Source organism: Lagopus leucura, unplaced genomic scaffold (genome assembly GCF_019238085.1).
Source record: "Lagopus leucura isolate 7727_CA_CO unplaced genomic scaffold, USGS_WTPT01 Super-Scaffold_100015, whole genome shotgun sequence".
Taxonomy (NCBI): Eukaryota; Metazoa; Chordata; class Aves; order Galliformes; family Phasianidae; genus Lagopus; species Lagopus leucura.
The window spans coordinates 5553375-5580294 of record NW_024962269.1 but is presented as its reverse complement, the minus strand read 5'-3'; the positions used below and the strand labels follow the sequence as shown (position 1 = coordinate 5580294).

The following is a 26920-nucleotide window of genomic DNA, read 5'->3' as shown; positions in this document are numbered from 1 at the left end:
ATAAATCTTGATTCAATGTAGGGAAACCTTTTTAGAAAACTAGTATTTAACAGAGCAGTGATAGGTTGTAAACTGAAAAATGGATCATATGACTAATAAAAGTGAGAACAAATGCAACTTGCATGAGGGAACATAAGTCTGCTCAATTTAGCAGATTTATGTGCATAACAGTACAACGTTTAATTTACAAGTATTTTAAATTGTCTCTGATAAAGAGTATAGGTCAGGCATTGGATAAAAGTGTGGCTGGCTATGAAAGCAAGGTTCTTCTACGAAGGAGTGATTAAACCTCATTTAAAATGAGCAAAATGTTTCAAATTACAATGATTACTTCATTGCTTCTTGTTGCTTTCTAGGGCGAGACAATAAGTAAGCTTGCTAGCTTGTTTATACGTTGTTGATATCTTTTCAAGGAAGTCTGAGTGACCTGAGAGAATTTTCTATGAGTGCACTTAAAATGATGTCAGTTGTTTGGGTGGAGGAGGCAGGCAGTCACTTCCAATCTTGTTCAAGAAATGGTTAGAAAAATTCAGTGTAAACTTGACTTTTTCTACTTCTAGAATTATGCCTTTGAGAAGTGTCCCAGGATAGTTCAACCCTCTAATAATATGTGAAAGCTAGAGAGGATTAGCCATAGAGAGGGAAGAGTTATCATATTCTGAGATGCCATTTGCATGCCTTAAAAGTTGTACGCAGCTGCACTGAGCCAGCACTTCTCTTCCAAACATTTATTGCCCTTATATGACTTTTAATACTTGGAAATCAGGCATAAACCTGAAAGAAGAAAAAAGTCATCAAAGCTATGTATGTTGAAGGATACTTCATTTTCCACAAATATTTTAGCTTTCATGAAACAAAAGTCAGCAACTTTAGAAAGGGTGAAGACTATTGTATATTATTTGTTTGCTTTTGCTCTGCTTCGTAATTTAGTTATTAACTGGATAAGAAATATCTTCTTACATCAACTGTTCTAGCACTCTGTATACCAACCAGACTTTTATCAGTTTGGTTTATCAGCTTGAATCAATTAAACACAATGCATCTTCCTGTTACTGCTTGAATAACTAGCTAAGGTACCATAAGGAATATAATTAATAATAAGCTCCATGAAGACAAGGCTTGTAATAAAGATGCTGTATACTAAGGCATGTGAACGCTCTGTAATGCTTCGTACATTACCATGCCATTTGCAGACTTGAAGGAGAATTCATGACTTGTATCCTGTACCCCTACTATGCTGCCACAAAATAAGTTTCAAACTTTGCGTAGCCTGCATTTATATAAACTTCTTATTCTGCCAAAGAATTTTTAGCTGGTTAAGAAACTGAAATAATCATTTTAAGAATTACTATTTTGAATTTTTCTAAGCTACTTGTCTTGATTTATCCTGAAGCTATGAGTATTATATGCTGAACAAAAAAGCAAACAAAAAAATACAACACAAGAACATCTGTAGGTCCATCTATAGGTCATTAAAATGTACTGACTGCATTTTTTATGGAATAGTAACTTCTCTGCAATAGGAAAGCAAGCCTCCAGGTATCTTCTTGAATCTTTTCTAATGTTTCTTCAGAACAAACTGCTTTCCTGCTATAATGCCACCTGTTTTTATCATGAGACTTGTGAACCACGTTTGTTTCTCTCTTACTTACTTATACGTACTTAATTATTTTTCCCCCATGACCAGTGCAGTTTAAAACTTAGTAACTAAATGAGACTGTTCCATCAGTTCAGCTTACTATTGTCTTTTACTTTCTTTTGTGGATTCTTTTCTTCCTTCTTGTCGAAAAGAAACCTAGAATGCAAACGCATTCAAAGTTCTGGCCTACTGTGACACATTAGTTTGGCAAAAAGCACAAGGCAACCATTTCTCAGACCATGTATGTGTACACACCAACCTAAAAAGAAAACAGTACTAAAAGGAATTTTTTCTATTTTCTATTTTACTGGCTAGGAACAACTTATTAACCTGTCTTTTTTTTTTTTTTTTTTTTTTTTTTTTTTTACCTTGCTGTTCATCATATAGCTATAAATTGAAATGTCATTACTCTGGGAAAAAAGCAGACAACATTAACATCAATTATCTCAGTAAATCACTGCAGAAATGTCTATAAACATACCTAATTCATTTATTTTAAACTCATTTGCTAAGAACCACTTTCAGCTTCAATATTTAAGTTATTTTCAGACAATTGTGGAGAAAGTATAGATAAATACTTACTTGCATTGTAGCCCAGTTAACGTTAGTGTTATTGAATGCTACTTGTGTGGCAGCCATAGTAACATAATTCCCTCCTTTTTAGACACTTCAAGATGCCACGTGCAGGAGAGTGAGATTATACAAGACAGACAAAAGGCCCTCAGGACTTTGTTTCTAACAAGAACATATGGCTTTTTGGTTGGGGGTTGTTGTAATTCTTGTTGGTTTCCTTTTCCTGTGAAGTGATACCAAAGCATCAGTAGTCTACAAGTCTAAAGTCTCTGTTGATGAAATACTGATGTTCCTGCTGGAGATGCAAATATTTGGCTGGATCAATAATTATGTTTTGTGGAAACGTATTTATATAAATTACACTCCATGGTTTCCTCCTGCTTAAAGAGCCTGATCTCATCTTACATATATAAGATTTGCAAAGGAATGTTTACAAAGAAATTGGGAAATAGTACAAAAAGGAAAGAGAGTTGTCAGAGCAAAAGGGAACAAGATTTAACTCCAACTGGACAAACAAAGAATCCAAAATTTTCAAATACTTTAAAAAGCACCGTTAAAAAGATTGCTAAGTGTCCATCTGCTCGCAACTTATCAACTGAAGAAGAGGAAAGTAATAGAGAATTTTCTCTTTCTCCGACATTCAGTTACAGAGTTGCTATTGCCAATGGACTGCAAAAGCATGTTTTTGTAACAAACAATAATAATGAAGATTTAACACAAGATCTGTCTTCAAATGATAGTTCATATTCTGATTCATTAAGTGAGGTAAAAAGTAATAGCAAGAAAAACGAGTACTTTTCACACACAATGCCTGTGAGACGCAACAGAAAGAGTTTAAGCAGCCTTGCGGCATCTGATGGAAGTTCTGATGGAGAACGTACTTTACATACACTGAAGCTTGGAGCTCTACGCAAACTGAGGAAATGGAAGAAGAGTCAAGAATGTGTCTCATCAGACTCTGAACTAAGTACATGGAAGAAAACATGGGGCTTGAGAAGTAAATCTCTAGATAGAACTGGCCGTCACCAGAAATCAAATACTCTTGAACCTGGCTTCAGTTCAACGGGTTGTATTAGCCAAACCCATGATGTCATGGAAATGATCTTTAAAGAGCTTCAGGGAATAAGCCAAATAGAAACAGAACTTTCTGAATTACGAGGGCATGTAAATGCTCTGAAACAATCAATTGATGAAATTTCCAGTAGCGTAGAAGTGGTGCAAAATGAAATTGAACAATTGCGAACTGGATTTGTACAATCCAGAAGAGAAACTCGAGACATACATGATTACATTAAGCAGATAGGCCATCCCGGAAACAAAGCAAGTCTTAGGTTTCTAAACGTGCCTGAAGAGAGACTTGAAAAAACTGAAAATATAGTTTATAAAATACTAATAGAAAAAATGGGGTTCTCAGAGGCACAAAGCACTATTAAAATTGAGTTTGCCCAGAGACTGGGGCAACAAAGAGACTGTCCAAATGCAAAGCCAAGACCCATTCTTGTTTACTTTGAGTCATCACAACAGAGGGATTTGCTTTTAAAAAAGTCTTATAAACTTAAGGGAACTGGTATTGGAATTTCTACAGATGTTTTTTCGCATGACATAAAAGAGAAAAAAGAAAGAGGGTTGCCTTCTTCTCAAACTTACGAGAGTATGGATATGAAGATTTTACCTGTGGAGACAAAAACTAAAATGCATGACTGGGAGTCACCTGACAGCGATAAAGACATGGAATCAGATATAAATAAGAACAGTTATGCAAAGGTATCTAAATCAGCACTTCAAATAAAAGCAAGCACTACAAAGGGGAATGTTGAGTCCCCAGATCATAAAGACATTAATAGAACTGCTGATAATAACACTTTTTCAAACAGAAGAAATTATGACAGTCAGTCACCAGAATTTGACAATGTGGAAAAGCAACCAAAGATGTATTATTCAGACATGACTCCTCTATGGCATTTGCAGAATGACTTTGCTGCACCTAAACTTAGCCGTTCAGAGTCAGATTTCTCAAAATTGTGTCAGTCCTACTCTGAAGATTTTTCAGAAAATCAGTATTTTAGCAAAACAAACGGTAGTTCATTGTTGTCTTCCTCAGATCGAGAACTTTGGCAGCGAAGGCAAGATGATTCTGCCAACTGGTATGGCAGTTCTCAGGAACAGACTTTTGCACAGGATGCACAACAGTATCCAGGGCAAAATGAAGTAGAGAATACAGAAACTGTTGACAGCGGATTAAGCAATGGAATAATGTGTGTATCTAGAGACAGAAGCCACTATAGTGATTCTCAGCTTTCTTTACATGATGACTTTTCACCGTGGAAGGATTGGAATCAGTTGGAACAAGGGGCAGATTTGGGCCTAGACTCATCTACACAAGAAGTTTTTGTGTATGATATGAGCAGCCCTTCAGATCAGCAGACAGATTTTGGAAAGTGCCAAAGTTCTGACCTACAGTATGATACTGAAAGCTATGATTATACCCTTGACGGAACTTCCCCATCATGTGCAGGCCTTGATAGTGAATCACAAAGTCAGTGGACTGGTCAATATGACGATTATCAGGAAACAAATTCTAAATCACCTTATCAGAATCAAAATCGATTGCCTATGATGTACCGAAGTCAGAGTGAACTACCAAGTGATGACTCAGAAGAAGCAGCCCCTAAGTCGTGGCACAGTAGATTAAGCATAGACCTTTCTGATAAGACTTTTAGCTTTCCTAAATTTGGATCTACACTTCAACGTGCTAAGTCAGCATTAGAAGTTGTCTGGAATAAAAGTACACAAAGTTTAAGTGGATACGAAGACAGTGGATCGTCTTTCATGGGAAGATTTAGAACTTTGTCTCAGTCTACTGCAAATGAATCTAGCACAACACTAGATTCTGATGTTTATGCTGAGCCTTATTACTACAAAGCAGATTATGAAGAAGATTTAATTGAACCACCTGGTGAAAATGAAACAGACTATGTTGAAGTAATGGAACAAGTCCTTGCTAAACTAGAAAATAGAACAAACAGTAGTGAAACAAGTGAGCAGGTCCAAGAATATGAACTGGGACAACCTCCACATGAAAGTCCTTATACAATACTTCCAGAGGAACAATATGATGGACAGTTTGATGGTTTGGTCATCGAAGAAGTTCTGGAAGTTGAAAGTGAGATGGATGCTCAAATGGATGCTCACGTGGAAATAAGGGAAGATGAAAATCAGAATGTCCAAGAGATGCTTACTGAAGCTCCAAAGAAAAAAAGAATACGACCGTCATTCAAAGAAGCTGCTTTAAAAGCATACAAGAGACAAATGAATGACTTGGAAGACCAAATTCTTTCTGGAGGTAAATTTAATATTTTTTATATTGTATTTTAGCAAAATGTTAGAATTGGTTATTAATTTCCGTATGGTATCCAATCCTGCTTCAGTTGACATTTGTGACAGAAGTTCTGCTTATTTCTGGTTTGGTTTATAAGGTGAAGCAGTCCCATGGAATTCAAAAAGCTATAATTATCCAATTTTCAGAGTACATTTATTCAAACATATATTTATGAGCAATTGCAGTGCTTCTAATTTGCTACTTGAAAATAAAAATTTCGCAAGACTTACAAAAAGAACCAAACAGTTTAGTATTCTTGATACAATTGCAGTCACAGGAGCAAAACATAGCATTCAGTGTTTCTTAACAGTTTTAAGATGCGTCTGTTTCTATATTCATCCTGATAAGTAGTGGTCCTCATTCTGTATGCAACATGTGCTCTCCAAAGCACATAACAAGGTACAAGTCAAATCTGATTTAAGTTCTGTCCTTAATTATACTGGCAAAATACCCTTAAATGAGTGATTTGTCCTGAAAGAAAAAAGGGGGGGGTGGGGGGGAGGAGAAAGGATTTGAAAGAGGGAGGAAGCATAACAGGTATCCATGTATAAGAATGTGTGCAGGAAATGAATTTAACTTATGGAGGCTGATAGAGATATTCGTTACAATCTTAACTTCCCTGTGAACAGACTTCAAAGCAGACAGCCATATGCATAATTTTAACACTTCTAGTAATACGCAAGTATAATGATCTTCAGTGTTAGCCTACACAAATTGTAATGTTATAATATTACTTGCTCTTTTAATTGGAATCACATAATTACTATAGCTAGCCAGATGGTAGTTGTCATCATGTCTGAATCTTTGCTTTCTTTATCAACCTTGCAAAAATATTCATCTGATACATTCATATTAAAGATGAAGAATTCTGCTTCTGGCTAAAGATTGTCGTAGTAGTAATTAGCATCCAAATCTTGAGGTACCATGGCATTTATTTTGTAAATGAACAAGCACTTCATGATAAAATTAGAGTGAAATTGGAAGTGTGTTCTACAAAAAATGACTAATTTGAAAGTCTATATTAAAGTCTGTTTTTATATTCAAACAGTGTAACAAAATTGTTAGGTATGTGTTTTGTGGATGCAGCTTTATGGTATTGTATATATATGTATATATGTATATATAGTATTATATAATATATACAGTATGATATTATGTCTTGTGTGGCCAGTACTTTTTTAATTCCTTTAACCCAGCAAGTGAAAAATTCTTTCAGTCTCTTACTCTACTGTCATTTTTTTCTTCTGAACTACTGAAGTTTTTCTTACACTATACTTACAGAGAAGACAACCAACCCCAAATCCTGTTCATAAAAGTGCACTGTTAGATATACGCTATAGGATTGAGTTTTTGCAGTGTTATAAGTTGTCATACTAGAACCTGAACCTTTTTTCCACTGAAATAAAGGTTAAAGGGAATTTACTGAAAGACAAGCTACAATAGTACTTCTGAGATTATCCAGACAATGACATGCATTGATTTTTTTATTTTATTTTGTTTTATTTAGTGGCAGGTCTGTTTTCTCTTCACGCTTTATTTTCCTGACAATTTTTTTCGACTCACTGGTCTCTGACTGGTTTGTTAAAAATATACTTTCATGTCTTGTAGTATGCATGGTGATGCTTACTAACAGTATAGTCTGACATGTTTTATGCCTAAATACACAAACTGTACAGTTTGTAGCCTCTAAGGTTTTCTACTCTGTCCACTCTCTTTGCAAGTGGGTTCATGCCTTTGGAGGTAGAATTGGAGAGTAAAAGGGCTAGATGACAGTGAACAATACCAGAACTGTTTAGTGGTGTGATTTAATTTTTGTTGAAAATTATTGCCTATTTTTTTAGTGACTTGTTTCATTCATTCATGTAGGCAAGGAAGGGAGGGTAGTAAGCAATCTGGACAATAAGAAGCATAGCTTGATAATATCATAGTTTCATTTCTCCAATCTAGTATTAAAAAAAAAAATTAGAATCTTTTCATCTTGTAACACTTGAGGTAAGGTCAATTAAACTTTGGTACGTAAATAATGTATGAGTGCACTAGAGTCCTATTGGATATCCCTCATCTGTGCTGCTAGCAGAAGAGAAAAAATATGCTATGGGCTGATTGCTTATGTATTATTTATTGCAACTTGGTTTTGGAGGCATACTGGAGTAAGTAATAGGATATGAGGGTGAGAGGAAACATGAGCAACATAGAAATAAACCTAGGATTTAAAGTTTTGTAAGGACATAGGAACATTGTAATTGTGTGAATATTAATTTTAGAAAAGAATATCAGAAATATTTGTAAGTGGTCTGGTTTTCTGTGCACCATAATCAAGAAAAACCTTTTTTTTATTCGTTCCAGTCTTCGCTTGTTACTTTCTCTCTTTTTAGTTTTTTCCCTACTAGTTTCTTTCATTCCATTTCTATTTTGTTCTCCTTATCTTTTGTAGATGCCTTAGATAAGTTTATCTCCTGATGAAACTATCATTCTGGCTAAGCTTCCTGACTCTTGCAAGTCACTTCCAATGACAATACAGACTTCTGTCTGTGAAGGGTAATTTACAACTAGTAGCTTCATGATCTTGTTGATGAAGATCTTGTTAATCATCTGGTGGCAGGACAGGTTTTTGTAAGCCTTTGGTCTAGATGTTTGTTTATTATTTTAAGATGGGTGAATGCATCCTACCCTATGCATACATATATTAGCAAGTCAGATTGCAGTGGCCAGGAACAGGAGTTCTCTTAAAATTGTATGACAGCTGCTTTTCTTGTTGTTTTATAGGAAGAGATTTGCATTATCTTTTTTGGTCTCTTACTAGAAAACTGAATTTACAGAAATTAGGATCAATAAGAGCCTCATTTTGTATAGAGAAGGGTGCTTATATTTTTCCTCCTTCCTTTGTAGAAGGAAATGTTAAGGCTTGAAACAAAACCACAGTGTGGTCATTTGGTTGCAGATTAAGAAAAGCTGTCAGTAAAAGAAGTATGTAACTTATACACATTCCAAACTCTGGCAATTTCAACTACGCTATCTGGAAACAAGTGTATTCTTTCTTATTTGGAAATATGAACAGAATGTATCAGATTATTTTCCCAAACAGTGTAGGCTTTAGAAAAATAATCTAGTCTCGTCGTACTCTGTGCTTTTTTTTTTTTTTTTTCCTTTTCCATCTTACCTCCACTTATTTTTATTGTACTTGTGAAGGTGCACACATTTATTATTAACTGACAATGTTAATGTATCAGTTTTGCTGTATGAATATGAATCTTGGATTTGGACTTCACAAGATCACTGCTGTGATTCACATGAAAATGAGTTAAAATACTGTTAATTGTTTGAACTTTTTGTGCGTGTTTTCTTGATTGTTTTGTTTGGTTTAAGAATAAAGTTTATTCTCAGTCAACTGATGTAGATTGTGTAGGAGAAGGCTTTCTAGTAGGATGGAGAAATTCTGGTTTGGTGTATAAAATAACACAACAATCAATGCTAATAGAATGTCTTTATCTGTGTGTATTATGCCAAAATGAGCTGCTAATTCTTTGACCAGCAGAAAGTTTAAGTACCATCAGTATTGTTGATACCATAGTGAAACAAGTGTCATTTGTGGGGGACTTTTGTCCATTTTACTCAGTCTTTTTTTGCTGTAACAGAAGTAACAGTTTGGAATCTTCAAAATCTTTCAGTTGCTCTGTTGTTATTACCTTCTCATCTCTTCAAGTATTTTGTTGCTTAAAAATATAAATATAAATAATAATATAACCTTGAGTTTATAGCTATCCTGTTTAGTTAAAGGTGTTGAGATGCCACTGAAGACTTAGATGTAATTAAATCCAAACAAGCTGCATTGAGCTAATCTCCGCTACCGTAAATCTTACAAGAACAGAAGATAATTTAACATTATTTTTACCAACTTTAGAATTGATGTAGATTGATTAGTATTTGTGAAATTTCCCTGCATTTTTATTTAAACTGATTCAAAATAAAATTTTTAAGAGCTCAGAGAAAATCTAAGCATAAATACCAGTTCAAGCATTTGTTTACATTGATTCTGCTGAGGAAATGAGGACAAATTAATATTTTATTATCCAGATTAAGAAATAGTTTCTCTTTTTCTCTAAAATATTTTAACTTTTTTTTTAGAGAACTGTATTTTAGAAGCAAAAAACTGCATACTTCTATAAAACAATGGTAGGATAAAGGAATTTTGTTAAAACAACTGACTGAAAAGTATCTAGATGTATATTTTGAAAAAGTATAATGTCTTGGAAGTCATCAGTTCATAAATATGCTCAAACCTTTTTCTGACCTATTGAGAAAGCAGAATATTGCAATAAAGTAAAAAGCTGGAGAGGTTTTCTCTTTTGCTGCCTAAGAATTTTGACTACTTTCATGCAAGAGGTGCCCAGCTTTCTCTTTATTCACATTTCCAGGTGATCTGTAGAAAATCCACAGAATTTCTCTTTGTACCTGCCTTGATGTGCAGACAGTATTCAAAAGATGGCTCGCATGATCAGAAATTTTGGTAAACTTAAAAATAAGGATAGAGTTTACCAATAAACATATGTGGGGTAAAAACAAGGTGCACGTACACTTCTTAATTTTTACAAATTTATTTCCTGTACTGGCCTAGCATGAAGTTCTTATTCATTCTGCTTCAATTTTACTAATTTTCATATTAAAATCCACAAAAATAACAGATTTTTCAGGTAGCCCTGAAAAATAGCCTTGTCTTCTATAGTTGTGTTGCTGATAGGGATGTTTATGAATGTCTTTGACACTCTCTATAATTAAGTGAATGGTGTATACAATATTAAATAGAGGAGGGAGGAAGAAAAAAGAGACCCTTGTAAATGGAGGTCTAATCAAGTAGTAGCAGACAACAAGCTACCAACTGGTAGCTTCTCTGCAGTTGACTAATGAAGGTAGTTATATTTAAATTTTTTCTTTTTCTGGCTCTCCAATTTTGTTTACTCATACTGTGATTCCAAATACAAGGAAAACCATTTCAGCTGATGTTTTTACAGGACTAGTGCCAAAGCACGTGAAGCATGCAAAGAATATTTTGAATTCTTTCAAATGTTTGAAACCTATTCCAGTTCAATATCTCCTACAGCCTGTATAAACTTCTGTTCAATTAAGTTGCTACTGAGAACGTAGCCTGAAATTTTCTTACATGATATAGTTTAATAATTCATAGATTTCTTCTACCCAAAGAATTATTCCCAAATATCACAGTGCAACTAAACATTATTTTCTATAATTTTTATCTTCACTCCATTTATCTTGTATGATAAACCGTATTAGCATTGAAGTAGTTCAAGTCTTTTTCTTCTCTCATTACTAGTTAAACAATGTTCCCACCAACAAATGAGCTTTCTTTGTCTTATGTCAGTAAACAAAAATGGCTGATGTCACCACCTTATTCTGCTGGTGCTTGTACATTCACTCACGTTTTCTGCCTCTACTAAGTCTTGAAATTATTCTGACTTATCTAAAGTTTTCCACTTGGTTTCAAACTTTTAAGGGTCATTTTTTTAGACATTTGAGACTATTTTAAAAGCACTCTTAAACTAAGCTAGGAAGCAAATACAAACACATAGGAGAAGAAACAATCAACAACACCTATGAACGCCGTAGCCTGTGGAGTACACAAGATTGTTATATAGTATTCCAAGTCAAATATATTGTGAATATGTTGGCTCTGTAGAATAATCAATTCTATATCAATATATAATCAATACATAATATCAATATTATATCAATACATAACCAGTGTTGATTTAATAGACTTGGTTCCTTTTACAGTTTTGATTTGTATTAAAAGAGATAAAATATTGCTTCTTATTCTCCACAGATTTTGTTTTACAATCCCTCTGCTTTTTGGATTTGGAAGAGTTCCTAAATGCACTCTGTATTTTACTGTAAGATCACTCTGACAAGAAGGAAACTGTCACGAAAGCCCAGCTGAGGGCTTTCTTGTTTGAGAACACCAAATATTTAGAAACAGTAATATCATTCCACATATCACTATCAAGTAGTTCTTGACAAAGATTTATTCAAGAGATAAATTTGAGAATAAATAGATGTATCCAGTAGCTCTTTGAGGATAAGTGAAGACAAGAGCCATTGTAAGTCTAACGCAACTCTATTTCTAAACACCAGAGATGTTTTTAAATCATGTCTTCTTGTTTCAAATTTTCAGACCAGCTTGTTTGTAAAGACACAGATGCAGTTTTTATCTTCACCAAGCTGACCTCCTGTTTTTGCTCTCAATGTACATGCTAGTAATTTTTCTACATCACTGCTAGTAAAGTGCTAGCAGCAATTCTTCCATTTCTCCTGTCAACCAAGTTTTATTCAAGTGTGACCTTCTCTCTGTCAGACAAGCATCACTCATCTCATGTGATGTGTTAGCTTTAAGACTACCTTTCAAACATTGCACAGTATCTCTTCCTCAAATATACCTTAGCAATACAGCATTCTCTAGGATCAGATTCTGTAATATTCTGTTCTGTACTGATAATTTCAGCTTTTCATTACTGTATTTACTGTATCAGCTTATCTTAATTTGTGTTATTATTTCAGACAACGTAGTGCACATCTTTTATTTTTGACACATCTTTTGCACATTTTTGCACATCTTTTATATTTTATTTGGACTTAGTTTTCATCATTAGTTTCCCTTTCTTAGCAGTTATATGCTACTTAGAATTGTCCAACTCAGACTATGCACTGCTTCTGACTGGGTGATTTTAGACATGTTATTTCCACGGACCAGCTGTGTTGGTTTTTTTTTTTTATCTATTTGAAGTATTTTGTCCAAAGGGTTTCCTTCCAGGAATTGCATAATTATCAGTCAGTTTGATGTTCTTGGAACAGTTTGCTAGAATTAAAGATTAAAATGTTACTTAAAAAGAATAATGAACTTTGTCATCTTCCAATTTAGTGTCATACAATTAAGCATAATTACAAGAGAGAAAAATTAAGATTGTATGCATAATAACATCTTGATCTTTCCTAATATTTTGATTTTTTTATGACCTTACTGCTGTTTTTGCGCTAGAGGGAGGAAGTTAAACTACATTTTTGCAGTCATGAAAGTGTATTATGATATTCCACTGCTCAGAAAAGTGCAAAAATTAAATAATGCCACAAGGCTTGAAGGATCAATATGACTTAAATAATAATATAATCTTTTATAATTATAAATAATAATAATAATCTTTTAAACATTTTTAATGGAATTATCGCTAAAGGCAAACTGATCAGGTTGTTGTCTTGGGTGTATGTTTGATTTTCTGATTGTCTCATAAAAGATGAGTTTTAGATTAGAAATAAGGAAAAAATATTTATAGTGAGGGTAGTTGATGCTGGAATAGTTAAACTAGAAATGTTGCAATTCAGATCACTTGTTAATTTGAAAACAATTGATTACTGGAAAGCTCAGCATTTATAAGATCTGTTGTTTTTCACACTGAGCTTGTATAGTAATTATGCAGCACTCAGACACTTTTTGAAAGTTTTACCTGACCTGCTTCAAACAGTGCAAACAGATGTATAGGCAGAAAGACACTTGTGGCCTCTTTTGAAGGAAAACCAAAAAGCTATTCTCACTTTCCCCTGTCATGGGAATAGCTTACCACAATGGTACATTTTCAACAGAAATCAGTATTTGGTGGAGATGATGAAAATTATGCAGCCTTTCAGTATTTTCTTATTGGCAGGATTTTAGCAAGTGATTATTCTGAATTTCTTGTTTACCCAAATGTTTGAGTCTGCTTGAGAAGCCTATGGAGTGATAGAGACAGAAGAAGGAATGAAGAATTAGATGAGATTGAGAGGGTTAGAGATTGCGGTAGAGCTGTAGAGAATATTCTACCTCAGCAAGAGTAGCACCTGAAAATATGGATTGCAAAGTATTCCTTAAGAGTATCCCCTCCTTTTTTTTGTTGTTGTTGTTATCAGCTATTAGGAATGCTGCATAGATCTGTGATAACAGATTGTGTATTCTCTGCTGCAGTTAGTGATATTTTCCCTTCTTTGTGTTAATTAAATTGTTGTCATTAGATAAATTTAAATGAAAAAGAGGGGCACTGTAGCACTGCAGTACCCTTAACCGAAGTTAAAGTAGGTTTTTCCTCTTGTTACCTAATTTACCTAATTATTATTGAGTTTGAAACTGTTAGACTAACAGAAATATGAAGAAATGTTTTTTTGCCTTTTCTGTTTCACGTTTGTAAATGTAATTTTCACTAGTAAGTAGTTGGATGACCATTCTACTGCACAGTTGTATGTATATGGAATATACTGGGCAGAAATAACGTATTTTGAAACTGTTACTCCCTGAATTTCCAAACTTGGTAAAATTCCCTGCATAAATAACAGAGTGTATAACAAGAAGTGTATATTTGGGTATATAGTGAATCTTCACATAAAACTTAGTATCAGTAGAGAGAAGCTAATTTAAATGAATTAAGAAACATCCCATAGGGTTAGCTAAATAAACCAGTGTCACACTGTTCTTAATACATTCATAAATTCTTTAATGTTTCTTGTTTGCCATGGGATGGGTAGGTGGAAGAGATGAGTTACATGAAGATAAGCTCTTTTAAGTAAATCACTGTCATTCTGCAGTATAATCAGAGATGTCTGCTTTCGTACCCTGAGACAAAAGTACATTCAGTGGTCTCTTACATAATCACAATTCACTTCCTATCTACATCAAAGTCTGTTCTGGCAGTCTAATGACTACCAAAGTGAATTGCTTAGTGATTGCACACTTCTTAACTTGGTGCTCTTACACATAGAAAACATTTCCTTAGCTCAGGGTGAGTTCAGAAGAAGCAATAAATGCTGAACTTTTCAGATCAATTTTATCTCTGAAGTTGCAGTCAATTCTCAAAATAAAATAAAAAGATGTCCTCAAAAGTTGTTTTGAGGAACTTTGTGCCAGTTGCCTGCTTCACAAAATTATTGTTGAAAAAGGAAATAGAAATGTATTTGAATTGAGAAATAAATACATCTTTTCTAAGTACCAACTGCAAAGAAGAACAAGTTAAAAAAACATTGTAGTACCTTGTTTCCCTTTCTAATTGTTGATTGTTACTCTCCTTCCTAGTTTTAGGAAAAAGCAAAATTAGGTTCCAGTAAAGGAAGTGTAGTGGATTTAGATGAAGCTGGCTGAAACCAAGGAGAGGTAAAGAAAATTTCCTATGTCCATCTCATGTTCCAAAACACAATATTCCATTTAATGTGGAATGCAAGTCTAAATATTTTTTTATTCTTAATATAACTTTCTGAACAAAAGCCATCTGAATTAAGCATAGAACTCATCATGATTCTTTAGGCGGCTAGTAACAAAATTTCTGCGAACTGCAAACTCCTTAAGCAACTGCAAATTATTTAAAAGTTCCCTTTTCCACACACAATCCTAAAATTTATTATGAGTAGTTAAATATGAATATTTAGTTATTATTAGATATTCTAGGAGGAAAATACAGATTGCATGAACAAATTATGCTGAGATTTCTTACCTTCCAAGTGTCTAGAACTTCCTGTCTTCTGTCTAAAACTTCCCTCAGTCCCAAAATTTCTCTTCACCTTCTGCACCATGCCTTTTCTAAGTTTGAGAATTACTTCCTTTTCTCTGATTCACCTGTCCAGATGCTGTTCCAATGCTTTGATGTAATTCTTCTTTTATTTAGTCCCCATAATCACATATCCCCCTCGCCCCCCCCCCCCCCCCAGATATATTTTTCTAAAAAAATAGAACTAAGAAATGATGCTGTGTCCCCAGTTGTATTTGGAAGAATGAATTTAGAAGGAATCACTTAATGGAAAGAAGATGCCATTTCTACATAAAGAACTTACTCTATTTTTACTAAATTACGGAAGATTTTAATGCTAGTAATAGTTATAATTTAATATTCTTTATAATTCATATTGGTTTTTCTTTAAGACAGTAAGCAGTTCATTCTCTTAGACATGCTCTTTCTAAATGGATTGCTCACAACAGATGTGAAAGAAAAGCTAATATCTGCAGGCAAGCATAAGAAAAGGGAAATTTTCTGGTGTCGCAATGGAGAAGGTCTGCTGCACAGTTAAATTTTCTGTGGGTTCATGTTTGGTGTTGGCACACTGATAATATGTAGTAGCCTGATCTCTCAATTTTTTTTTTAATAACATAAAATCAGATATATCTATCTGGTAAAAACACATTTCAAACAACTAACGTCCAGTTTCTATTCTGCCCATTCTTGTGTACATGGCTAGCCTTGACCATAAAGGTAGACTTTCAGATTAGTAGCACTACAATAGGCAGTGCTGGTGGCACAACAGTGGCCTTTGATTTTGCTGGATTGTCAATGCTTTTAGGAGTATACACTTTCAAATCTGACAATACCTTTTAAATAAATATATATATGAATGTGTTGTTTCCTTATAGATAAATTGTTCTAAACCATAAAACGTGATGTGATTAACACAAAAATAATCATTATGTAACATACATATTTTGGGGTATCTCCAAATATCTAAAAATAGTTGAACTATTTTGAGAGCCTGTAGAAAATATGTACTCTGCTTGTGGAAGAAAAATGGAAAGCTCAGTAAAGTGACAAAACAATGAGGTTTTGCATACGTACTGTTCTGTCTAAACAGAAGAGACAATTTATTGATGGAATACCGTACATAAAAACAATTTTAAATTTTCCTGTATTTCAAAATTGACAAGACAAAGTAAGGCCATGCATCCCTGTCAATAAGCACTTTTTATGTGATAAGAAATGTGAATGCCTCGCAATTTATATTAAACAGTTCATATACGTCATATCTTAAACTTGCACTGTTGTAATTCTTATGCAGTAAATTATAGCCTTTTTCATGGTAATTTTTATATCATTAAATGAGTAGTTGTATTAGAACAAAGTGAAATTCAGGAGATATGTATATCCTTTCAGAGAAAGTCTTTACTTAATTTTGAAAATAGAGCATCATTTTTTAACACTTCCAGAGTATTTTCTTATTGGTACTAAGCACATATATATATTTTAAAAAGCTAAAAATGCTTTGGAGAGGTGAGATTACAGAGATCATATGTTCTTTATACAGTCCTGCAGTATCCAACAGTGTCAGCAGGTCTTAGCTGCAGAAAATATCTTTGAATTTCTTTACAATGTAGAGAGAGTGATTGGACTACACTGAAACAGCTGAATAAGGTGTTCATGCAGTTTGTTTCTGCACTAGCAGATAAAAACTATGACAGTTTTTTGTAGCATTAGATACTTTTTCAGAATCTGTTTTGTCTAACCTATATTTCCCTTCTCAATTCTCTTTCAGATAGCGGTTCTGTGGATGAAAAGGTTTAAAATCATGTATTTGTGATAGGGATCATGCATTTTGTTGATACGTGTTTGTGACTTAGCTGAGCTGTTTTGTTCCTTCATTGTGAATTCAGTTGTGAAATTTGCATGTTTTTTTCCATCTTTTCACTGTTTTGTTTTCCTTTGAGTGTATTGCATTATGAGCAGGATATCCCTCGCTGTTGTGCTTGTTGTAATTGTGAACATAGGGGTCTGCTACTGTCAAACATTATATCTGAGATTTTTGCCTCAAATTATCATCTATGTTGCATACACTGTAAGACATGAAGAACAAGAATATTTGGGAAGTAATAGAAAATATTGCAGGTTCTCCCACTGTATGTCATTAAATGTTGAATGTGACTAAAATGTATTGAAAAGCAAGAGTTAAAATAGCTTTGGCCTGGAGCTGACCCATCTAAACATATTTTCACAGTAGATGTTAATGTTTGTCACAGTTAAATTTTGTCCAAGACTGAGAGCAACTGAGTAACTGTGATTTTCTGCTTTTCTTTAAAGGCTCGGATAGTAAGTGGAAGTTCCTTGGATGCTTCCAAGCTATATGCAATCCAGGCATTTAGTGGGTAAGTACTATATGAAGCTAGCTTGGGAGGGATATGAAGGATAGCTTGTGATATTTTTTACAAGTTTATATCTGCAAAATAGTCTCATAACATTACTGTAATTTTTTAAGATTTGTTCTTATAAGAAAATTGTTTGTTTGTTTGTTTTAAATTCTCTGAAGTCAAAATAAATTAATGAAATAATTCAACTGCAGAGGTCTATTTGAGGACAAAGGTTTTTGCCTCTTTGCTTACAAAGCTGTAGATTGATTTTGTGTCCTCATTTCAGTAAATGGGCCATAATGTAACAACATAGTCTAGTGTTTGAAATTTGAATGGAAAAATGAAAAAAAAACTCTTTCAGTGGCTGAAAGAGAATGAATGTGCAAGCTTTTGTTGTCTCCAGAAAGTTATCTTGAAGTCAGTCCTAGGGATCACTTCCTTCGTATTTGGCACACCTTTTTATCATTTAATTTGGAGGGGTGTGTGTGTGTGTGTGTGTGTGTGTAAACTTATTGATAAAATTTACCTAATTTATTTAACTATCTAAAAGAGATATTATGTTTATTGGTGTGCTGTTTGCTGTAGTTAAGTTACGTTACGAAGAGAACATGATATCACATTATATAATTTATTTTTTTTCACTTGAACATCTTAAAGACTTAGTCAACAGAATTATACAACAGCATCTAGATACTCTGATGTGTTTCCACTTTGATTGCTATGGCTTTTTTTTCTCCAAAAAGTTCTTGATGGTGTTTATGTGCTTAATATAATTTGCAAGATGTGGTATAGTCACGGTAACTTTTGTACTTCTGACTAGATAACTTCGGGCAAGCCTAGGAGCACTGTCCAGTGGCTTAAATAGTTCTGCATAGCTTGTCATATCTCCAAGCATTGCAATTTTACCTTTTCCAGACTGTAGAAACTTCTGGTGCCAGAGGTGACATTGTTCAGGATTAATGACTGAACTCGGTGCGAAAAAAATTTAAATATTGTGAGAGATAATTGCTGATTTTTTTGATTAACTTGCTTTTTGACATTGGAAAAAAGTTGTAGCGTACTTTTTTGGCTTGCAAAATGCACAGCCTGTTTGTTTTCACTTTCCTCAGCTGCAGTTTTCTCATAAGGCTGGAGAGAAGTCTGTCACAATTAGAACTATAGATTTTCACCTTATATATTGTCCAGCATTATTTATTACTGTGCCAAAACTACTCCTTTTCTAAGTACTGTACTATTCTGAATCCTCACAGCTCCCTTCATTTCAAAAACAGAAAAATATAACAGAAAAAACAAACCAGTGTATGTGAATTTTTTTCCTGACTTCTAAATAAAAACTTTTGGTGTTCATATTCAAGCGATATTGTCCATCAACAAGAAACTAGCAACATCGGAAACAGCTTTCTCTTGTTTAGACTACTGATTTGAAGACTTATTCATTAATGTATTAGCCTTGAAAACATTTACTAAAACTCGCTCTGTGTCAGTGTTCATCTAATTCTTGCAATAGGATGTTCCGTGGCTTTTAAGAGATTGCAGTTATGACAACAAATTGTGATGCTGAACTTTCAGTTTGATGTATGTCTGTATATCTGGTGGCTTCTTTGTTCAAGCATCACACAAGCAGCTTGTGATATTTGTTACAAGTTTTTTCTTTTCACGTCAACAGAAAAAGGTATATCTTTTTCTTTTTTTTTGCTATCCCACATCACTTTTTTTTCACTTGTTAGCCTCTGATTGGAGTAACTGAGGATATGAGGCACTACAAAAAGTATTATACCTCACTAATGAGAAGCAGGAATCTTACATCTTGACTAAAGTAAGCTGTGGCTTAGTTAAACTAAGACAATTTGAAGCATTAGTTTATAAGCCTAGCAAAAATGTTTTAGTCTGAAAAAAAATATTGCTGCTTATTACTTTCAGCAGTTGGTTCTGAGAAGTTTGATGTGTAGGTCACAGCATAGCTTTGAGAACTGGAAGGAGAATATTTACTACCAAAACCAGTTCAAATTAAGGGAACAGAACTGAGAAACTGTCATTTATAGATAATTTAATCAATGCTGTTCAGTGCAGAATTGTTTGTTACGTCCAATGCTACAGTTCAAGAATGAGTAGAAATGGTGTTGTTTTGTTTCCCTGTGAAAAAATCAGATGAAAATTGTAATAACAAAGCTGGTTCCTAACTGTCTTGGATTTCTTGTCCATGCTTTTTAATGTCCCAGTTTAATCACTGCATGTGATTGGACTTCCATTGCTTAAGTTGTTCATTGTTTCTTAATATAACCAAAACCTTAATGAGAAAAAGTTCTATTTCATATGAACTTTCATTGTTTTTTCTTCTATAAGCCACTTCTAGTTACTGTATTGCTTTTTATATATTGCCCCCTACATGAGCTAACTTAATAAGAACTAGCTCGTTCTCTCATGTTGCTTGCAACCTGCAAAAATGGTTTTTCCTTGTTCTTTGTTGGTTTAAAGGTTTAACACCTTGTTACTGTGTAGATTAGGAATGGCGTTTCATAAGCAGACTCTGTCAGTGCAGATACTGACAATGAAACATTGATTTTATGGCTGCAGAAAGCTCTGTGACCATGCAGTTTAGCTACGTGTTCCATTTTCTATTGCCAGTTACTTAATTTATTTGGGCAACTGTAATTATGTTGTAGGACATAGAAAACTAACATACAAGAATGTATAGAATCTGTATTCTAAAGTGTGTTGCACATTTGTAAAGCTAATGAAAGGACAAATATCCATCTTGTATGAATGACCTTCTGTCATTGACATGGACTTTTTAAATATAAATTGTTTTGTTTTTATTCACTCTGTTTCATTCGTAGGTGAAAAAGTTCAAACTATGAATCCTCTGAGGATAAAGTGTGTCAATTTCTTGTGTAGGCATCCTGTAACCAGAGCATAGGACCCCTTCAAATGACTGACAGTAGCTCAATACTAGATCATGTTCTTAGATTAAACTTTGCATCTTTTTCTGATAAAAATTTAGACTGGGCCTCTACTCCTTCTGCAAACCTATTTCATCAGGCCCCCTGAAAATGATAATACAATTTTCATTTAAGTTCTCATCAGGAGAAGAGTCACTGCAGTGGCTCTCTTTTAATTATACTTCCCATTCTACTCCTGCATTGAAAAATGAATCCTAAATGCTAGCATCCCTCAACCTGTTCACTGCTAGCATAACTGGCTGTAGCCATAGCTGTAATTTGTTTTTTTCCTTCCCACTGACTTCAGCCAGAAAAGTGAAGTGAGGGGAGATGGTAATGTCAGAAGCTGATCGTTTTACCAGATGGCCTAATTCATTCTGAAATTTGCTAATGGTGCACAGATGATTCTGCATATAAATGGTTACTCTTCTCCTTCAGTAATGTGTTGGCTATGGCAGCACTTGCTATGCACTATGCTTGCATTTTCTGACAAACTCAAATAAATTATAAAAGTTAGATATAAGACTTTGTTAGATTACACTTTGTCTCACAGCAGTAAAAGAACAAGATAATTTTGTGGGGTCAATATGAACTCATGGCATAATTAGGGTTAAAGTACACACAGAAATAAAAGCTATGAAGTACACATAATCACCTTTTCAACATTAGAAACCAAAACCAGTGGAAGTTGTTAGAATCTCAACTTTTTTTTAATAATCTTGACTATGCAACGGCTACATGTTGGGCAAAGAAGAAATAGAAAAAGTTGTCATCTGATATTCATTCTTATGTTCTGTGTTTGTCTTGTCACTGATTCATTGCTTAAAATGCAGATATTTTCCTTTCAAAATTGCTTTTCCCTAAGTTCAGGGTAGTTTCTTGAGTCTTTTAGTAGTATTCAGATATGAAGTATACTCTTATAATTTCTTATATATATGCAACTCTCTGACATTCCCATATTTAAGAAATTATAAGAGTTGCAAAGAAATTGCAGAACCTGTTGATAGAATACATATACTTCTGGTAGCTGCAGTACTGCACCAGTGCTGTTGGAGGAGATGGTGAAGTTCCTCCTACACTAAACATCTTTAGTATTTTTCAGATGAAAATGGAACTGATTCTTTGAAATAATTTTTAGAAATAATGAGGTGTGAATATCTTCACCATTTTTAACTTTTATGCAAATATTTTCAACATTGCATAGATGCACAGAAAGGAAATCAGATGCAGATATTTTTGCTTAGCTGAATTTGAGAAATCGTAATGAAAAGATTAGCAGAGGGAGAAAAAATACAGAGTGGGGAGAAAAGCAGTGATTTAAAGAGAAGAGGATTTGAATTATGGCAAATTTATGACTGATTAAGCGTGAATTACACCACTCATAACAAAATCTCCTTGTCCTATGAAACCATCAGTCTTGATTCTGTCAAGTCACATTATCAGTCTTACTGTTCCCTCAAAGTCTGTGTCATCTGTTTCTTACTTTGTCAACATCATCAGCATTCTTAATTCAGACATAATTTTTTCTCCTGGGAAATACTATTATTCATTATTGAATTTCAAGCATTTCTTTTCTTTGCTATAGGCTAGTCCTTAGTGATCAGTAAAGGAAGTTCAGTAAGGGCCTTGGTTTTAATCAGGTTTTGTGTTACAGAGCAGAATAAGAGATGGGAGTGAATTTAGAGCCATTTCTTCTCCAAAGTAGCCTTTTCTAGCATAAGAATGAATAAAACTCGTCATGTGTATAAAGCATTGGCAAATAATAGAGCCCTGAGAATCTCATGTATGTTCAATTTTCACAGCTTCAGAATGTTCTTTTAATTGCATCATGCTTCTGCTGAGATTTATGGACGTGTCTGGAAGGTGAATTTGGGGGGATCTACTTTGATCTTTATGTTCTTAACAGAAAAGAATTCTAAGATCAAAACTCATAAATCAAAGACTCCTGGTGTGAAAATATAGAAGAAAATCATAAGCAGTCCATGAATCCCTTTTCCTTTCTTACAGAGTGGTGGAGGTGCATCAGTAGGAGATATGGGAGAAACAGATTGTCTCCCAGATTTGTAGGATAAGAATTAGGATACTGCTTTGGAACACTGTGATGTTTGTAAGGTTAAAATGAACTCTTCTGTACTTTGGATAAGTTTTTACTCCACTTAACTAACAGAAGAGATTACTATTTTTTGCACTTGTAACCAGAAGGAATTCTAGGAACATAAATGGGATGCTTTGGGAATTTTGATGTGCCTAAAATTTTGGAATTTTTTGTGGGGAAAAAAAAAAAAAAAGTCACCTTATACAGTGCATTAGAAGAATAAGATGGCAATCCAGAATAATGTATTTTTAAAAAGAAATGTCCAAATTATTCAAATGGATATAAACTGGATATGAATTAAACTCTTAGAAAAATCAGCACTCCTTGTTTATCTGAAGAATTTCAGTAATAGCTTGAAGTCATTAAAACTACTTCCTTCTTCTTATCTTTCCAAGATTTTTTTTTCAAATTTTACAGGCCAAGAATGATTTGTTTAGAATTACTCTGATGTTCAAGTCTCTTATAGCCCGCTTACTAGCCACTGCCAAATCTTGTTAAAGTCTTCCTCTTTATTTTCAAGATTTTGTTCTTATCCTGTCTCAGATATCATCTCTGTTGCTCTCTACTTACATTTCACCCTTCATCTTAACTCAGGTAAATCGTGCTTTGTTTGTCAATCACACCCATTTGGAACTCTCAATCTCCCAGATTCCAAATATTTTCAGTGCTCTTCAGATTTACTCAATTCTCCTTATTTCTTGCTTAACTGTTCCATGAAGGACTTTCTAACCCAGCATTTGGTGTAAAAATAAATTTTCTTCATTTTATTGGCAAAGCTTTAATTTGGACGCCACCAGATGCAGATGTGTGTGAAGTTGGGAAATAATTGTAGTTGGTTGAGTTTTGTTTGTATGTTTGTTTGCTTTTAGGTTTAGGTTTTGCATTGGTTTGTGGTTTTTTGGATTTTGTGTTGCTTTTTTTTTTTCCCCCATAGTGCAGAGAGAGGAAAGGAAAAGAGTTTACAATTTGAAGTCTTGCTACTTTGAGGCTGCGTTGCCCAAAATCTGCCAGCATCAGCTTGCTGTTATGTGACTAGAAGCATAACAGGAGGAAATAAGGTTGGAACTCCTTTACAAGCAACACTATTTTTTCCAATAGCTCAACTGTCTCAAGAAACTGTTCCAAGTAATGTGTAAAGATGGTACCAAGGGACACGGTGTAGTGGGCAATTATTGGTGGTAGGTGGGTGGTTGTGTTAGATGATCTTAGAAGCCTTTTCCAACCTTAATGATTCTATGATTTAAGAGGACAGGGAATGTGTGCAGCAGTTTCTGTTTACCAGCTCAGTTCATTTCAGAAGCTCTTAAGAATGTACAGAAAATGAGAATTCTTTGTAAAAGTGATTTATAGCCTAGAATAAAATCAACCTCAGTGTCTGTGAGTTTTTCATTGCCTTCTTATACCTTTGATGGCCTTTTTATTAAGGCCGATATGTCTCAGAACTAGCTAAATAATATGAATGGAGTTCGGTGATAATGTTTTCAGTATAAGACAACCAGAACAACTTTGAGATGCTTATTGTTTTGTTGGGTTTTGTTGTTGTTGTTTTGTTTTAACAATGAAGAAATGGTGAGTACTTGTTTAACCAGAATTTGCAAGGGGAATATAAGTGTACACCAAAATGAAGGAGAGAGGCAAGAATCAAGAGGTTATATATACAGAATTACTCCAGAAAGCACTGCAGGGAGAGAAGTAAGATGTAAGAAAACTAGAGGAACTCTTTAAGGACTGCAATTTTTAGGTATTAATAAATAAAATACATAAAGAATAATAAGAAAAAAAAAATCAACAGAGATTCTGTCTATTGGTTCTGCAAATACATAGGTAAGAATTCTGCTAATCTTCCATGCAGACTTAGTACCTGTTTGACACATTATCTATGTAGGTCACACTGAAAGTAATGCCTCCTATTTATTTCCATGGAAACTACAACTGGTACAAAGAGAATAATAACACGGTTTGATAGAGCAAATTCTTAGCTACAAAACACTATTCTTTTACCAGTCACAACCGCTAGCTCATTTGGACAGATGAGCTGATTGGGGTGCTCTTAATTTCTTGGTGTGACAGCGGTGCATGGCTGTCAAGAACATGGCTTGTTTTTCACATTGTCACCACTGATGAAATGCACCACACACTGCCTCGCCATGCTCACATCCACTGTTTCATCTCCATAAACATTCAGCAAGTATAAATGAATGTCAGTGAGTCCCAATTTTTTCTGCATGAATGAATTCATTTCCACTCCTTTGCTTCCTCTGCACTTCCACGTTACACACCGTTCTGTCAGACTGTCCCTTGGCTGTCATTTGCCTCACAGCAACAAAGGGTGGAAAGGTTCAACCTCTACTGCCGTACCACCACCATCTGCCTCTGATGTCATGAGTCAACGTAACAAAATAAGAGACATTACTTTCAGAGCAACCCCTGAATGTCTTCTGCTTAGTGACATATTTTTTCAAAGATAATTAAAACAAGTTTGGTATTGTACAGGCACTGTATGTCATATTTTTAACTATAGCTCTTCTTTTTTATAGTTTTAGCCTGTTTCTCTTTGTTTTAAACATTGCCCTTGCACTTGCCTTCAGCATAATCTTTACTGGCTAGCAAGCATTTACTTAAAGATGGGTATTTTGTTCCCTCAAGGTGATACACATCTTTGCACTAGCAGACAATAACTTGCATGTTCCTGTATGCTGTCAGGGTTATTTTTCTTTTACTCAATTCGAGGGTCATAGATGGAAATTAGAATTAGAGAATGCTTCTCTGGGATTTCAGTCATAATGATTCTTTAGGGTAAAAGTAAATAGCTTTAAAATCCCATAATCTTCTATGCTCCCTATGACTCCAGAAATTGTTATTTCTTCACTAAAATTATGAAATATTAAGCATATGCCTGGTTCTAACAAATGCTGGTTTCCAAGGAAATGAGTTTGCATTCATTTTCACTGTCAGTGAAGTTCCTCTTACCAACTGACTGTTTGATCTTTATAATACATATTACTGTATCCCAGCTGAATCAAGATATTCAGATGAATGTCACTTAGAATAGAATTGCTTCATATTATTTTCTGTATGGGTTACGGATATTAAAGTAAAAAAGTGAGAATTTCTATTTCTGAGAACCATTTAGTAAATATAAGGTGAATCAAAATGCTAAATCGAGATGATGTGGGATGTGGTTCCAGCCTCCCAGTTCACCCAAAGCTGCTTCTAGACAATTAAATGTATCAAGTATACTACAGAGGATAACATACAGAGATACAGTTTCCAATTATAGTCTAGTTGCTGATTTCTCTGTTTATACGTTCTGAAAGGAAAATACATTTGAGCAAATAGTCATCAACGAAAAATGATATCTGTTTACATAAACATACATATCATCTGTCATCTTCTTCCCCCAGACAGGCTACTTACCAGTTACACAACAGAAGGTATTACGTGTTTCACTACCAGGATGCGTATCTGTATAAAATTGCCAGTCTCAGAGAAAAAATCAGATTTTATTGGAAGATATTGTTTTCATAAGAGTTCATTTTAGGTGCTTTGATTATAGCTTTCCAGTCCTATGTTTATCAGCAATAAAGAAGAAAGAATAATTTCACTTGAATGAACAGCATGGACCTGATGAAAGCTGGCAGCATCAGACTTAAATGGGATATTGTTGTTGCTGCTGTGACTAAATGAAAAGGATTTATTCTAATGTTTTAAAGTCATTCACGTGACTGACTTTAGCCTCTATCACAATCTTACTGAAAGCTTTTATCTCTGGGGAAATTTTTTCTTCATAACCTAAGTACAGATAGGCATGATCTTATTTTAAAATGTCATGTGACACCAAGAATAAGGCAGATCCAGTTCTTTCCAAAATCTTACTCCAGATCTGCACTCTCCTTCCATTAAAAATGTATTTATGCTTTTCTCTACTCTTCGTACTCTTGTCCCTTGGGTGGCATTTTGGACTTCAGAATTCTCCAGCTTCCAATTTAGTTTAATAAAAATAATAATAATAGTAGTAAAGAAAAAATATTATGTCCAAGTAGGAGAACCTTGGGTTGGTAAGACTAGAATAATCAGTTTTTTGTTGTCCTGTGTCTGGTGGATTTGAAGTGAAACCAGTTGATTGCATAGAAAGATACTTCACTGATGATTATTGGTGTGAGCTGAATGCATTGCTGTATTTTGAACAATATGTAAGAAAGGGGAAGTGGTTCTATACTAAAGACTGTGAAGCAATAGCTCAGGTAGAAGATATTATTCCACTGCAAGGCCATTGGTAGGAAGGCAGCTGGTAGTCATCCATTCCTTACTGCACTGTTGAATAATAATGTGACCTTCTAACATCAAAATATGACTAAAATGGTACAACTTCAGCCTTTGTTCC

At 34.2% G+C, this 26920-nt stretch overlaps 1 protein-coding gene across 3 annotated transcripts in view; it reads left to right on the top strand.

The window, feature by feature from the left end:
• The first annotated feature begins 2563 nt into the window (after positions 1-2563).
• UNC13C (unc-13 homolog C) overlaps positions 2564-26920 on the top strand; it is a 120607-nt gene continuing 96250 nt past the window's right edge. The window contains exons 1-3 of one of the 3 annotated variants that reach the window (XM_042875887.1): positions 2564-5555; positions 16914-16936; positions 17456-17520. In XM_042875887.1, the coding sequence (XP_042731821.1) occupies positions 2579-5555; positions 16914-16936; positions 17456-17520 (3065 nt within the window). In that variant the 5' untranslated portion in view covers positions 2564-2578. The remainder of the gene's footprint in view (positions 5556-16913; positions 16937-17455; positions 17521-26920) is intronic. The other 2 variants (XM_042875885.1, XM_042875884.1) reach the window with 2 other exon arrangements.